This window comes from Doryrhamphus excisus, linkage group LG8 (genome assembly GCF_037039965.1).
Source record: "Doryrhamphus excisus strain RoL-2023G ecotype Guam linkage group LG8, RoL_Dexc_Guam_v1.1, whole genome shotgun sequence".
NCBI classification, from domain to species: domain Eukaryota; kingdom Metazoa; phylum Chordata; class Actinopteri; order Syngnathiformes; family Syngnathidae; genus Doryrhamphus; species Doryrhamphus excisus.
Genome location: NC_136364.1, coordinates 8173400 through 8187330, shown reverse-complemented (window position 1 = coordinate 8187330; position 13931 = coordinate 8173400). Strand labels below are relative to the sequence as shown.

The following is a 13931-nucleotide window of genomic DNA, read 5'->3' as shown; positions in this document are numbered from 1 at the left end:
TGGGGCACATGGACATGAACTAGCAAGACTTTTGGACTCTTTTGGACTATTTATACTTCTAGAGTCCTTAGTGGTCCCTTTGTTGTCCTAGCAAGACCTTATGGACTATTGTATTCCTCCAACCTAAAGACAGGTTGGACTAGAGTCCTTAGTGGTCCCTTTATAGTCTTCGCAAGACCTTATGGACTATTGTATGCTTCCAACCTACAGAGTTTGGACTAGAGTCCTTAGTGGTCCTTTGTTGTCCTAGCAAGACATTATGGACTATTGTATTCCTCCAACCTACAGAGTTTGGACTGGAGTCCTTAGTGGTCCCTTTATTGTCTTAGCAAGACTTTTTGGACTATTATATTCCTCCAACCTACAGAGGTTGGACTAGAGTCCTTAGTGGTCCTTTTGTTGTCTTAGCAGGACATTATGGACTATTGTATTCCTCCAACCTACAGAGTTTGGACTAGAGTCCTTAGTGGTCCTTTTGTTGTCTTAGCAGGACATTATGGACTACTGTATTCCTCCAACCTACAGAGTTTGGACTAGAGTCCTTAGTGGTCCCTTTATTGTCTTAGCAAGACCTTATGGACTATTGTAAGCTTCCCTTGTCTGTCAGGTCCAACATCAGTGATGGCTTCACAGATGGACAGAGCTCTTCTAGAAAGTCTTGGAGCTGCAGAGGAAGGAACGCATCCATGTGTTCTTCTTGTCGTTTTTAGTGGACACGTGTTCCTCTGCTTGAATTGATGTTTATGTAGCGTAGCTTCCCGATGAGAACCACATGCAGCAGCATTTTAGACGTTTGACATAGAGCATGAAGGTCTTTGGGGAGTCTTTCAAATCGTTCAAATATGGCGGCCGTGTAACAAGATAACCTCCCATCTTGCCTCTTTGTGACCTTCCTGAGAAATGACAACACTTGGTCTTCTCTTCCCGTGCAGAGGAAGACAAGTGGCTTTTTTTCTTTACTGAATGAAGAAGTGAAAGTTGACTGATGTCCAGTCCATCAAACACCTCCGTGACTGCTCTGTTAGGAGAGACACTTCCTCTTTTCAATCATGGACACAACTCCTCCGAAGCAGCAGTGCATGTTGGGTAGCGTGTCGGGAACGTTACGACTCCCACTAACTTGACTCCTGGTTGATGTGGCGAGAAGACACGGTTTGGGCTTACCTCCTTCTGCTGTGTGCACGTCCACCCAGGGCGACCAGTCGGACGGCCCCTGGCTGCTGTGACACGCCACCCTGAAGGCGTAGTGGCTGTGTGGCTCCAAATCCTCCAGGAGGAGTTCAGCCGGCGGGACGTTGACATTTTGGTTGTGTATGATCCGATCTTCATCTCCTGACGAGGCCTAAGAAAAAAAATTGTATGACATATACAGGTATACTACAACTAGAACAGCATAGCAAGGTGATGCCAAAGTGCTAGCATTACACTCACAGTAAAACACCATGCTAGGTTAGCATAGTCACTGATGAAAGTCATCAAAGTCGGCTTTATTTTTAAGATGTGTAGCAAAGCCTGCTTGTAAGTGGTGGGTGTACGGGGGCAGGGGGTATCATGTCCTTGTGGAAGGAGGATTTTCCTTCATGATGCAACTTTAAACTCTTCTCTGAAAAGGGAAGCGAATAAATGAGGGAGATATACACTTTTTGGTTCTTGTAAACAGGAAGTGACATGACAGTTTGGAGTTTTGGTCGCGTCTTTTTCTGTTTTTATTTAGATACGTCTCTTTTCTGTATCGATTGAATGCATCACCTTTACACTGGTTATATATAGGGAGCACACCTGCCTTTGATTTGTAATTTGGGTTTTAGAATCAAACCTTGGTTTTTGTATGATTCAGTTTTCATTTAAAACATTGCCTTAGTAAGTACAATAGTGCTCCTTTTGCCCTGTACTGTGAACCCTGGGTTACAGTGCATCCGGAAAGTATTCACAGCGCTTCACTTTTTCTACATTTTGTCATGTTACAGCCTCATTCCAAACTGTATTAAATTAATCTCTTACCTCAAAATTCTACACAAAATACTCCATTATGACAATGTGAAAAAGTTTTTTTTTTGACTTTTTTTGAATTTATTAAAAATAGAAAACAAAAAAATCACATTTACATAAGTATTCACAGCCTTTGCCATGAAGCTCAAAATTGAGCTCAGGTGCATCTTTTTTCCACTGATCATCCTTGAGATCTTTCTACAGCTTAATTGGAGTCCACCTGCAGTAAATTCAGTTGATTGGACATGATTTGGAAATATAATAACTGTCTATATAAGGTCCCACAGTTGACTGTGCATGTCAGAGCACAAACACCAAGCATGAAGTCAAAAGAACTGTCTGTAGACCTGCGAGACAGGATTGTCTTGAGGCACAAATCTGGGGAAGGATACAGAAACATTTCTGCTGCTTTGAAGGTCCCAATGAGCACAGTGGCCTCCATTATTCGTAAATGGAAGACGTTTGGAACCACCAGGACTCTTCCTAGAGCTGGCCGGCCTTCTAAACTGAGCGATCGGGGAAGAAGGGCCTTAGTCAGGGAGGTGACCAAGGCCCCGATGGTCACTCTGTCAGAGCTCCAGCGTTCCTCTGTGGAGAGAGGAGAGCCTTCCAGAAGGACAACCATCTCTGCAGCAATCCACCAATCAGGCCTGTATGGTAGAGTGGCCAGATGAAAGCCACTCCTTAGTAAAAGGAACATGGCAGCCCGTCTGGAATTTGCCAAAAAGCACCTGAATGACTCTCAGACCATGAGAAACCAAATTCTCTGGTCTGATGGCTTTCGTCTGGCCACTCTACCATACAGGCCTGATTGGTGGATTGCTGCAGAGATGGTTGTCCTTCTGGAAGGCTCTCCTCTCTCCACAGAGGAACGCTGGAGCTCTGACAGAGTGACCATCGGGGCCTTGGTCACCTCCCTGACTAAGGCCCTTCTTCCCCGATCGCTCAGTTTAGAAGGCCGGCCAGCTCTAGGAAGAGTCCTGGTGGTTCCAAACGTCTTCCATTTACGAATAATGGAGGCCACTGTGCTCATTGGGACCTTCAAAGCAGCAGAAATGTTTCTGTATCCTTCCCCAGATTTGTGCCTCAAGACAATCCTGTCTCGCAGGTCTACAGACAGTTCTTTTGACTTCATGCTTGGTGTTTGTGCTCTGACATGCACAGTCAACTGTGGGACCTTATATAGACAGTTATTATATTTCCAAATCATGTCCAATCAACTGAATTTACTGCAGGTGGACTCCAATTAAGCTGTAGAAAGATCTCAAGGATGATCAGTGGAAAAAAGATGCACCTGAGCTCAATTTTGAGCTTCATGGCAAAGGCTGTGAATACTTATGTAAATGTGATTTTTTTGTTTTCTATTTTTAATAAATTCAAAAAAAGTAAAAAAAAACCTTTTCACATTGTCATAATGGAGTATTTTGTGTAGAATTTTGAGGTAAGAGATTAATTTAATACAATTTGGAATGAGGCTGTAACATGACAAAATGTAGAAAAAGTGAAGCGCTGTGAATACTTTCCGGATGCACTGTAAGTTCCATCCATTCCTCATTTAGAATATTTTCACATTGTTGTAAAATTGTAATCATTCTCTATTGAATGTATTTTTTGTTAAGATTGGTCAGACAATTAGGAATAAATTCATGACCAAAACCGAGGTACCGCTGTATTTAGTTCAGCTGGAGTGTCTGCTAGTTGTGGGTTTGATAGTCTAACTCGGAGGATGGTTACCTGCGTGTTTGGCGAAGTTATTTTTTAGCTGTTTTCCTGTTTCCTGCTTTCATTCATTCTTTTCTTGCACGTTCCTGTTTCCACCTCGCATGGCCTTATCTGTACACTGTAGCCTTGTTAGTTATTATACTCCTTTGCCTTTTGTCTGTGGTTTATCGAACCAACCTGCCACCTTGTCTTTGCACCCTGGGTTCACCCTATATAAGATATATACATACTTACAACGGTAAGTCACTTTTCCATAATAGGGGATCATTAAGAAACCAAAGAGGCTGGGAACAAAACCAACACGAGTCCAAACATCCTGACTGCTGCCTCTGCAGAATCTCTGCGGGTGCTCCGTAACGGTCCACTTGGGACGTTCCACTGTGCCGCTAATGCTAACCATTCAGCTGCACTTCCCGCTGTGGCTTTTGAGCTTTGAGGGATGCAAGTCATAATTGTGTGTGTGAGCAGGTGTTTGACCTTTGACAGCTGCATTCAGGTTAGTGTGAGTTAGCTAAGCTGTGTGTGTGTGTCATTCCTGACCTCATGAGTCAAGTCCAGGCTGCAAACCTGCATGTTTTAATAGAATTTGAGCGACTCAGTCGTGACTGAGTCACTCCACATTCCCCTGCCGTGGCTCAGACATGAATAGCTGAGGCCAGTTCCTGTTTTTAGGAAGTCTTAAAAGATTGTTCTTTTCTTCTGACTCATATCTTTCACTCTGAAACATTACATTCCCACTTTTGCCCCGTTTGGCCGGGCCGGGCCCCTCGCCTTTATTCCCTGTCCCAGCAAGGGAGGGAGGCGGGAGAAGGGGGGTTTGGGTGAGAGGTATGAGGAGCAGCTTTATTAGAAGCAGACGTTTAGGGGTGGCGCCAATCGCCGTAATGGCCACCAAGCGGCCCACGGCGAGAGGGGAAGGGAGGGCGGCTGCATCGAGATGAGTTGGGGGAGGCCGCTTTCCCAGAGCGAAACCCAATCCCGCTGCTCCAGGGGAACAAAGCCGGGAAGGGGCGCTCGTTCTGGTTTTCTGGTTTCAACATGTCGTCTCACCTGCACAGAGCAGCGCACGATCTGGTAGTCGCCTCCAAAGCCGGGTTGCCACGACAAGCAGAGGCTGGTCGGCATGACATTGGAGGCCCTCAGGTGGTGAGGCGGAGCCGGCAGCACTGAAACAACAAACAGTTTTAAGAAAAACAAACATTTAATTTGAAGCGATCCAAATAGATACGATGGCCTCCTACCCGTGATGGTGCCAGATCCAGAGGCGGCCACGCCCTTGTTGTTCTGGGCCTCGCAGGAGAAAGTGCTGGTTCGGTTCAAGCCTGAGTAGGAAAAAGTGCAAAGCTATTTTTAGGAAAAACAAACAAATGAAAGCCCTACCATGAGCTGCAGTTTCTGAAGTGACATAAAGGTGATGCTGGTGGTTACCATGGCGATGTGGCGGCTGAATCAGCAGTGTGGTAATGAGGGTGTTCATGTGAGTCAGCAAGCTGAGCTCTAAACTTTTATGAAACACAACCCGCCAGCCTTCACACTGTAATTCTGTGACTGTTTTATTTTCTTCACAATGTATCCACACATGCTGTTAGCATGCTCGCTATTAGCATTGTTAGCATTTATATTTTGCAGGGATTCTCCCCAAATTAAAGTGGCGGCTATGGCTTTATGTGTACATAAAAAGATGAAAAGATGTTCTTATGGTATCACAATGTATCCATGCAGGTTGCTAGCATGCTAGCTATTAGCATTGTTAGCATTTCCATTTTTTAGGGATTCTCCCCAAATTTAAATAGGTAGCAGCTAGGACTTTATATGTACATAGGAAAAGATGTTCTTATGGTATCACAATGTATCCATGCAGGTTGCTAGCATACTGGCTATTAGCATTGTTAGCATTTACATTTTTTAGGGATTCTCCCCAAATTAAAATAGGTGGCAGCTAGGACTTTATGTGTACATAGGAAAATATCTTCTTATGGTATCACAGTGTATCCATGCAGGTTGTTGTTAGCATGCTAGCTAGTAGCATTGTTATCATTTACATTTTGAAGGGATTATCCCCAAATTAAAATACGTGGCAGCTAGGACTTTATATGTACATAGGAAAAGATGTTCTTAAGGTATCACAATGTATCCATGCATGTTGCTAGCATACTGGCTATTAGCATTGTTAGCATTTCCATTTTTTAGGGATTCTCCCCAAATTAAAATAGGTGACAGCTAGGACTTTATATGTACATAGGAAAAGATGTTATTATATCACAACGTATCCACACAGGTTGCTGTTAGCATGCTAGCTATTAGCATTGTTATAATTTACATTTTGAAGGGATTATCCCCAAATTAAAATAGGTGTCAGCTAGGACTTTATATGTACATAGGAAAAGATGTTCTTATGGTATCACAATGTATCCATGCAGGTTGCTAGCATACTGGCTATTAGCATTGTTAGCATTTACATTTTGTTGGGATTCTCCCCAAATTAAAATGTAGTACCTATACATTATCATTTAGCGCTTTATGCCACTGTCTAGTGAAGGAAAAGATGCTAAGGTATCACAATGTATCCATGCAGGTTGCTAGCATGCTTGCTATTAGCACCATTAGCAGTTTGTTTTCATTGTTGTACTGCCCAGGATTAAAAATAGTTTCAAAGGCAAAGCCCCAAAAGCCACCAACTAGCTCAGACGCTGGGCCAGCATTTAGCAACATGGGCAGACCCATTAAAAAATGTCATGCTGCGTGAACATCATGTGTAAACATCAGTTAAGTTCAAAAACAAGTTGATTGCATAAAACCGATAAAAATCAGCCAGCGTAAAAAAAAAAAAAAGACATAGTGGTGTATCAATGCTCCACAGTCTTTCCAGAAGTCCACCAACAGTGTGTCACATCCTGACATTTAACAAGTGTCAGCGTGCTCACACACTTGAAACATTCCACACACACTGACACCATGTGACCTTGCAGTGTTGCCACTAGTTCACACACACACACACACACACACACACTGACACTGTCATTTTGTGCTGGATTCAACAAGCCTCCTCTGTGAGGAGTGTGGAAAAAAAGTAACATTTGTTGGGTGATGCTCAAGTAGGGTGTGTGTGTGAGTGTGGCGATTGCGCCACTCGCCCTCACGTCTCACTGCTTCCACGCCAGCCGACCAAAACAACACAGGCGCACGTGAACAACATCTGCTTTTTAAAAAGAGCTTCCTCCACAGCATGTGGACTGTTTCATGATTTTCTGTTTCTACACAAAATGACTACACATAATCAGCGAGGAAGTGACACCAGCCTAAAGTCCAGAACCATAAAACTACTTTTATCATCTCCTTGCAGGACTTTGACTCAGAGAAAGTGTAGGTCAACAGGGAGTGTTGTGCACAATCCAATAGGAGCCAAAAGAAGTGGCTATTGATATGAATATGACTTCATAATATACTCATATCCACGTTTTGCTTTCTTGTCTTTCATAGTTATCTTTCTACCGGCGGAAGATGCCATGTTAGTTTTGGAGTGGCGTACTGCCGGTGCAGCTGTCCATTCCACAAAGGTGAGTGTTCCTGTTCCTGGTCATCACCAGCCAAACCGCTAGGATGAGTCAAAGCAGATCCTGCCGCCAGCACACACACTCAAACACACACACACACTCCCGTGTGTGACTCACTCTGCCAGCCGGACCACCTCATCTTTTATCTCCTCAGCACATGTATTTGTGTTCCTTCACACACACGCCACAAGGCCCGTCCACTGCTGGTGTTTGGTGCATACACTACAGCAGGGGCTTAGATATTCTAAAAGTAACTTGTTCAAAGTTCTAAGTAAGTTTGGTACCTGTGATCTTGGTCATTGAGAGTGTGGTCCTGGTATAAGACTGGTGCCAGTAATATTATAAATTAGGTAGTACTGGTAGTATTGGTATCCGTGCGGTATGTACCACTGAAGCTTAGCATGAATGGGATCTGTAAGATCGATACTGGTCAGGTTGCCACCAGTAACGTTGATACCACTGGGGTTACTTTTTCAGATGGTAACAGGGAAGGGATTGTCAGTTAGAGGGTGGTACTGGTAAGTCTGGGACCAGTGAGGTTTGTACCACCAAGGATTAGCATTGCGAGGGATCTGTAGGATTAGTTCTGGTCAGGTTGGTACCAGAGATGTTGTCCAGTGAAAGGGTCGTCCTGGTAACTGGTACCAGTAATAATAAAAATTGGTATGAGTGTAGTTGGTGCTACTGGAGTATTCCCGGTACCAGCATTCCTGGTTTAGAGACCCACAAACTAAACTATATTTTCAAGGACGTATATTGCATGCACTTGGCGTTCATGTTTCCTATTTCTAATTAGAAGCTAATTAAAAGTTGAAAACGTACCTGTGTTGTGATTCACCACTGTTGCGGTGTGGGAAGGGTACCGCGACTGCGTGTGTTGCAGGGTCTTCCAACAACACAAAGCTGCCCGGCGAACCTACGCGCGTGTCGGCCATACCGATTCAAGTAAATATCGACCCGATATATCAGCCGGCCGATGTATCGGTCGATCCTTAGTACCGATAATTATGATACAAGTGAGGTTGGTATCATCAAGACTTAGCACCAAGCGGGATCTGTCAGATTGGAATTGGGTCACGTTGGTACCCAGTTGGTACTGGTAAAACTGCGCTGGTACCAGTAAAGCAGAGAAGGAATTAGTAACATTGGCACCGGTGAGGTTCGTACCACTGAGGTTACATTTTCAGGCTGTACCATTGTTACTTGTGAGGGAGTACTGTAGTAATGGTAAGACTGGTACTAGTAAGACAGAATTTTGTGGTACTGGTAAAGCCTGGCACTTGTGTGGTTGAGTATTGGGAAGTACCAATTGAGACTAGGTTTACAAGGTGGTTCTTTTAAGACTAGTACCTGTGAGGTTGGTACCACGGAGGCCACATTTGCAGGTGGTACCAGTGAAGCCGAGGTGTACTACGGGTTTCTGGTTAGACTAGTACCTGTGAGGTTGAGCACGGAGGGCGACATGGCCACCGGGTCATCCAGGGTGTTCAGAGGAGCCCCGTCTTGCAACCAGATGACTCGTACGGGTTCTGGTGGGCCATGGGCCACGCAGCGCAGGCTCAGTGACTCGTTGGCCACCACAGACATGTGCTGAGGCTCAGTGGAGAAGTGAGGAAGACCTAAAGGGAGAAGCAGTCCGGTCAGACTTGATACTGGGTCCATGGTACCCCTTTGGGGAAGAGTTTGGACTCACCCTCAAGCAGGATGCTTCCCTCCTTAGACAAGATCTGCTGGCCTTCTACCTGGACCGTACACTGATAACTTCCCATGTCCGCAAGTTGGACCTTGTCAATCCTATGGAGAGAAGGATCAGATTGGATTTTTCCCAAAAGAAGAGACAGGAAAACGAGGAAGAGCGACCACATTCTCATTGCCTTCCAATCCCATCAAGATTCATTGTGGGATTAGAAAGACAAAGCAGCCAAACCACAGGAGACGACGCTTTGGCTCATTTCCCTCGCGAGCTGACACGACACAGTCCTTCCCTCGCTGCCTACCTGAGCATGCTCACCACCACCCAGTGCTGGCGGCCGTTTGGCACCTCCAGCTGGTCCGTCTCGGCGCCGTGAAGCGGCAAGCCGTCCTTCAGCCACTCCACGTCGGGACGCTCCTCCTCCTCGCCGTATCCCACCCTGAGCCTGCACTGCAGCCTCACGGGGCGGCCCAGAGACGAGACCACCGCCGCAGGACTCTCCGTGAACTCCAAGTCTTTCATGGGGAAATGGAACAAGGAAGAGTCAGTTTGGGGAATAAACTCATAAATATGTCAACCATTTTGCAATGGTAACAAATGCACCTATATACAGATCTGCACCAAAGGTGAAGGGGATACATGGGACTAAAAAAAAAAAAAGTATAGTAAAAAAAATTTTTATAAAAATGTGCATAAAAAATTTGGAATTAATTTATTTTCAAATACATAATGAAAACAATTACAATGATATTCTAAATGTATTAAAAATAGTAAATATTTTTAATTAATTAAAGTAATTTTGATCGCCTTTATACAGATCTCACTAGACGTTAATGCAATACATGGGACAAGAAAATGTTTCTAAAGAAAAACATTTTCACTTATTCAGCAAAAAATAATGTACAGTAAAAAAACATCTACAATTGAATTAAAAATGTGATATAATACGCAGTCATGTCTGACTTCCTGGCTTCCTTTCCTAAAAGTGAAAGACAAAAGTCTAAACTTTCGAGGTTGCTGACTTTTGCTGTCCACACAAAAATGCTTTCTGGACAAATGATGCAGTCAGTGTTGAGAAGATCTTTCCGCCCCATAAAGCAAAAAGTTCTCGCCCCAGTTGCCCCAGGCTCCGCCCCCTTCTCTTTTCTCTCCCAGTGGTCATCCTGCAGAGAAACTCCAACGTACACGGCCGCTCGCTCCCAGGAGGGGAACTCATTTGTCACATGACTCACGTCTTTGCAGACTTTCTCAAGCTTGTCCCCCCGCCTCCCTCGTCTGCTTCACGGACCACCTTTCACCTTTGACCCGTGCAGAGTATATCTCAAATGCACGCCAGGACACGTAACGCAACAAACACGAAGTTAACATCCCAGTCAATTTGTCATTCATAAACTATTTCTCACCACCATAAATATAACCATAACAAATATTTTCCATAAATACAACTACTCAAGTATTTAAGTGTAAGTATTTCAAAACTATGACAAGTTTTTTCATAAATATAATACTGTAAAAAACACTAAAAAGGACACATTTTCCATTAATATACTACTATTTAAAAACTATGAACAATTAAAAATATTTTCCATTGATTATTAATTTAAAAATATTAAAAAAAAATCCAAATATAACAATTTCCAAACTATTTAAAAACAATTAAAATGTAAAATAATTTCCATGAATATGATCATGTCAAATATTAAAAATATTTTCCATGTAAATACCAATTTACAGATTATTTAAAAATTATAAAAATGATAATGTCCATTCATACATTTATTTCCAAAGTATTTTTTAAAAATATGAAAAATGACAAATTTTACATGTAAAAAAATCATTACAAAACTATTATAAAAAACAAATACTTTTTTGCAAATATTTTCCATTCATATAATTTCCAAGCTATTTATAAACTATGGAAATTGCCAAGTATTTTGGGTGAATATCTGAACATCCTGTGGCGTGTGTCCCACGCTCTTGTTTGTCATTTCCAGATGCCAGACTCACTAAAGACATAAAAAAGTCCAAGCATGGCAGGAATAACTTCACTTAAAGAATAAAATAACTAAAGATTTCCAAAGATGAAGGACACATGAAGCCATACGGGATGCCTGTCTGTCTCTCCACACACCAACTGTAGGTTGCATGTATGTCATGGATGTGCACGTGTGTTGTAAAAAGGTACTGACATGACAATAATCTTCTGAAAAGACCAGGCTGGCGTGCGTTTGCCTTGAAATGCTCATCTCCTCCCTTTTTGTCCCCCAAACTCCCTCCAGGGCCACGAGATGTTGAGCAAGCGCTTCCACGCTCCCAGTCAGTGAAAGTGGCACACAGCGAGCATCCCAACGTGCACCCCCCTCCCCCCTGCTCCTAATTCACTGGATCCGCGCCCCCGTCCCCCGCCATTATTTGGATTCATCACAGCTCCCTCCCGCCATCCATCATGTTCCAGTCTCTGACTCACAAACCAGACCCTTCAAGTCTGAGCCCCTCCGACCCTGCCCAGACTAACAGGAGCTGAGACATGGTGGAAATATGTTATTATATCTTACAATAAAGTCATATTTGCCTCATCCTGGCCGTGAGTGAGCAGGTGAAATCCCCCTTTAACTCCCCAACGTCTAGTCGAGTAGTGTAGTAAAAAAATATTTTTTAAATATGAAAAATTACATTCACTAAAAAAATGTGTGGAAAATTATCCAACTTTTATTAAACATTAAATTAACAATGTATTCTAAAGTAATACATAATGGAAACAAAAAAATGTAAAATTATATTCAAACGTATTAATTAGTTAAAGAACATAAAAAAAATTACTTAATGTATATTTACATTTTTAGCACCTTCATACAGATCTCCACTGAAGGTTGATTGGATACACGGGACCAAAAAAAGTCTAAAGAAATTTGTTTTCGCTTATTAAGTAATGTGTAGTAAAAAAATCATCAAAAATGTATGTGTCATCTGTTAAAAAACTGCCAACCTGGAAGTCAACAAATGAGATATACTTTCATATAACTTAGCAATATGTCAAACATGACCTTGGCCATACACATGCCAGGCCAGCAGGAGGCAGTGACAGTATGAAACAAAGGCTCCGTACACAGGCTAACATACCTCGTGCACAGGCTAACGTGCTTCATACACAGGATAGCATGCCTCGTACACATGCTAACATGCCTGCTAACATGCCTCGTACACATGCTAGCATGCCTCGTACACATGCTAGCATGCCTCATACACAGGCTAGCATGCCTCGTACACATGCTAGCATGCCTCGTACACATGCTAGCATGCCTCGTACACATGCTAGCATGCCTCATACACAGGCTAGCATGCCTCGTACACAGGCTAGCATGCGTACACACATTATATGCATCCTCTGCTTTTCACATTCTAAATTTTTTTTAGCAAAATGTTAGCCCTGTGACTTTTTTCAGATGTGGAATATTCCACATTGTCATTTAAACAGTTAAAAAACTATTGTAAAAGGTGACCACCCTAGTGTTCTCCATGTGTATGACTTAGTCCTGTCACGATAACAATAACAAATAATATCGGAAACATTTTTTAGACCATTCTTTCATTATTGTTGTGAGAGGTGTAATTCGCATTTGAACCACTAGATGGTACTCAAGTATATTGTACCTGTGAGCGGCATTAGCTTGACACAGACGTTGCCTGTATCAATACAAGTAACTACTGTCATTCAGCCTGTGTGCGATGGATAAACCAGCAAATGAAACACATAGCATAGATGCACTTGTCCATTAATGAATTAATCTACCTTTGGTTAATCAATGTATTGATTATCGTGACAGGCTTAGCATTACTATAAAACACTTCCTGTATGGCAGGTAGCAGTTGAGCGGGACCAAGCTGTAATATGCATGCCAGGCCAGGGGGAGGCAGTATGACTGTACACAAAAAAGCTCAGTCACCATTTTGTTTTACTTGGAGAGTAATTAACCCTTATACTACCTAATACACTGCCTCCTTTTTTCACAACCTTTGTATTGTCTCTTCCTGAGACCTGTTTCCCCACGTTCTTGTCGTTTAGACCAACAAAAGCCACCACTTCCTGTATGGCTGTGGCTGTAACACGCATTCCAGGCCAGTAGGTGGCAGTAAGACTTCAAAACGAACATGACGATAACGTCGGAAGGCAAAACAGCACCGTACTCCGCCGTCGGTGGTGTTGTTTAGAAGAAGATAGTGTTTTTAGCATAAGATAGTCCACTCGGAGATCTTTTTAGGGTCCAGGGAACCTGTCATTGCTGTTTTTTTAAAAGCTGCCCTCTAGTGTTCTCCATGCGTATTACTGCTTTGTAAGAACTATTACTCTTCTCAGATTTCCCCTTAAAGAAACTCCTGTGTTCTTTGGCACGTCGTACCAAAGCTTACACATGTAAACAATCCAACCATTCCATCTTAGTGACGTGTGTGTTGAAATAAATCACTATCAACTAGCAGCCCAGATGTTTACCTGCCTGACCTCCTCATCGTCACCTTCAAAGTCTTCTAACACGTTAATGGACCCCACTTAGCTCTTGAAGAACTTCATCTTACCTCGATCAATGCTGGCCACCTTTGCCGGACCGAACATGAACAAGAACAAGAAGAGGACCGTGAAAGCGGACTTCTCGGAAACATCACCGGAGTCCATCATCTCATCTTGTCGCGATTGAGAGGAGAAAAGTTCTCTTAAAAGTCCAAAAGTCCACCACAAATAAAGTCCCGATAGGAAACCAGGTTTCTTCTGCGGTGCAAAGAAAAAGTTTGCCTCTAGTGGAGGAGTTTCTACTTCGGTGTTCCGTCACAGTGTGCGAAAATTCCTCCACTCCCTCTCCTTCCTCCTCCTTCTTTTCTCCTCCTTCTCTCCTCCTTCAAACAGGATTCAAATTCCACAAGTCAGCTTCTTCTAAGAGGATGTGGTCTGCCGCTCGTCGGGCACCTTGTTTGTTTTGCTT

At 43.1% G+C, this 13931-nt stretch overlaps 1 protein-coding gene and 1 long non-coding RNA gene across 3 annotated transcripts in view; one reads left to right on the top strand and one right to left on the bottom strand.

Annotated features, from left to right (window-relative positions):
- The window catches only part of LOC144899643 (uncharacterized), a 20492-nt gene extending 8898 nt beyond the window's left edge, over positions 1-11594 (top strand). For both annotated transcript variants that reach the window (XR_013627954.1, XR_013627955.1), the window contains 2 exons: positions 7192-7268; positions 11238-11594. This is a non-coding gene — a long non-coding RNA (uncharacterized LOC144899643). The remainder of the gene's footprint in view (positions 1-7191; positions 7269-11237) is intronic.
- Positions 1-13931, bottom strand: part of axl (AXL receptor tyrosine kinase) — a 25768-nt gene extending 11837 nt beyond the window's left edge. Inside the window, exons 1-7 of the mRNA XM_078792710.1 lie at positions 13531-13931; positions 9263-9473; positions 8959-9059; positions 8702-8884; positions 4953-5033; positions 4762-4877; positions 1165-1342 (exon numbers count right to left, since the gene is read on the bottom strand). Coding sequence (XP_078648836.1) covers positions 1165-1342; positions 4762-4877; positions 4953-5033; positions 8702-8884; positions 8959-9059; positions 9263-9473; positions 13531-13630 — 970 coding nt within the window. The 5' untranslated portion in view covers positions 13631-13931. The remainder of the gene's footprint in view (positions 1-1164; positions 1343-4761; positions 4878-4952; positions 5034-8701; positions 8885-8958; positions 9060-9262; positions 9474-13530) is intronic.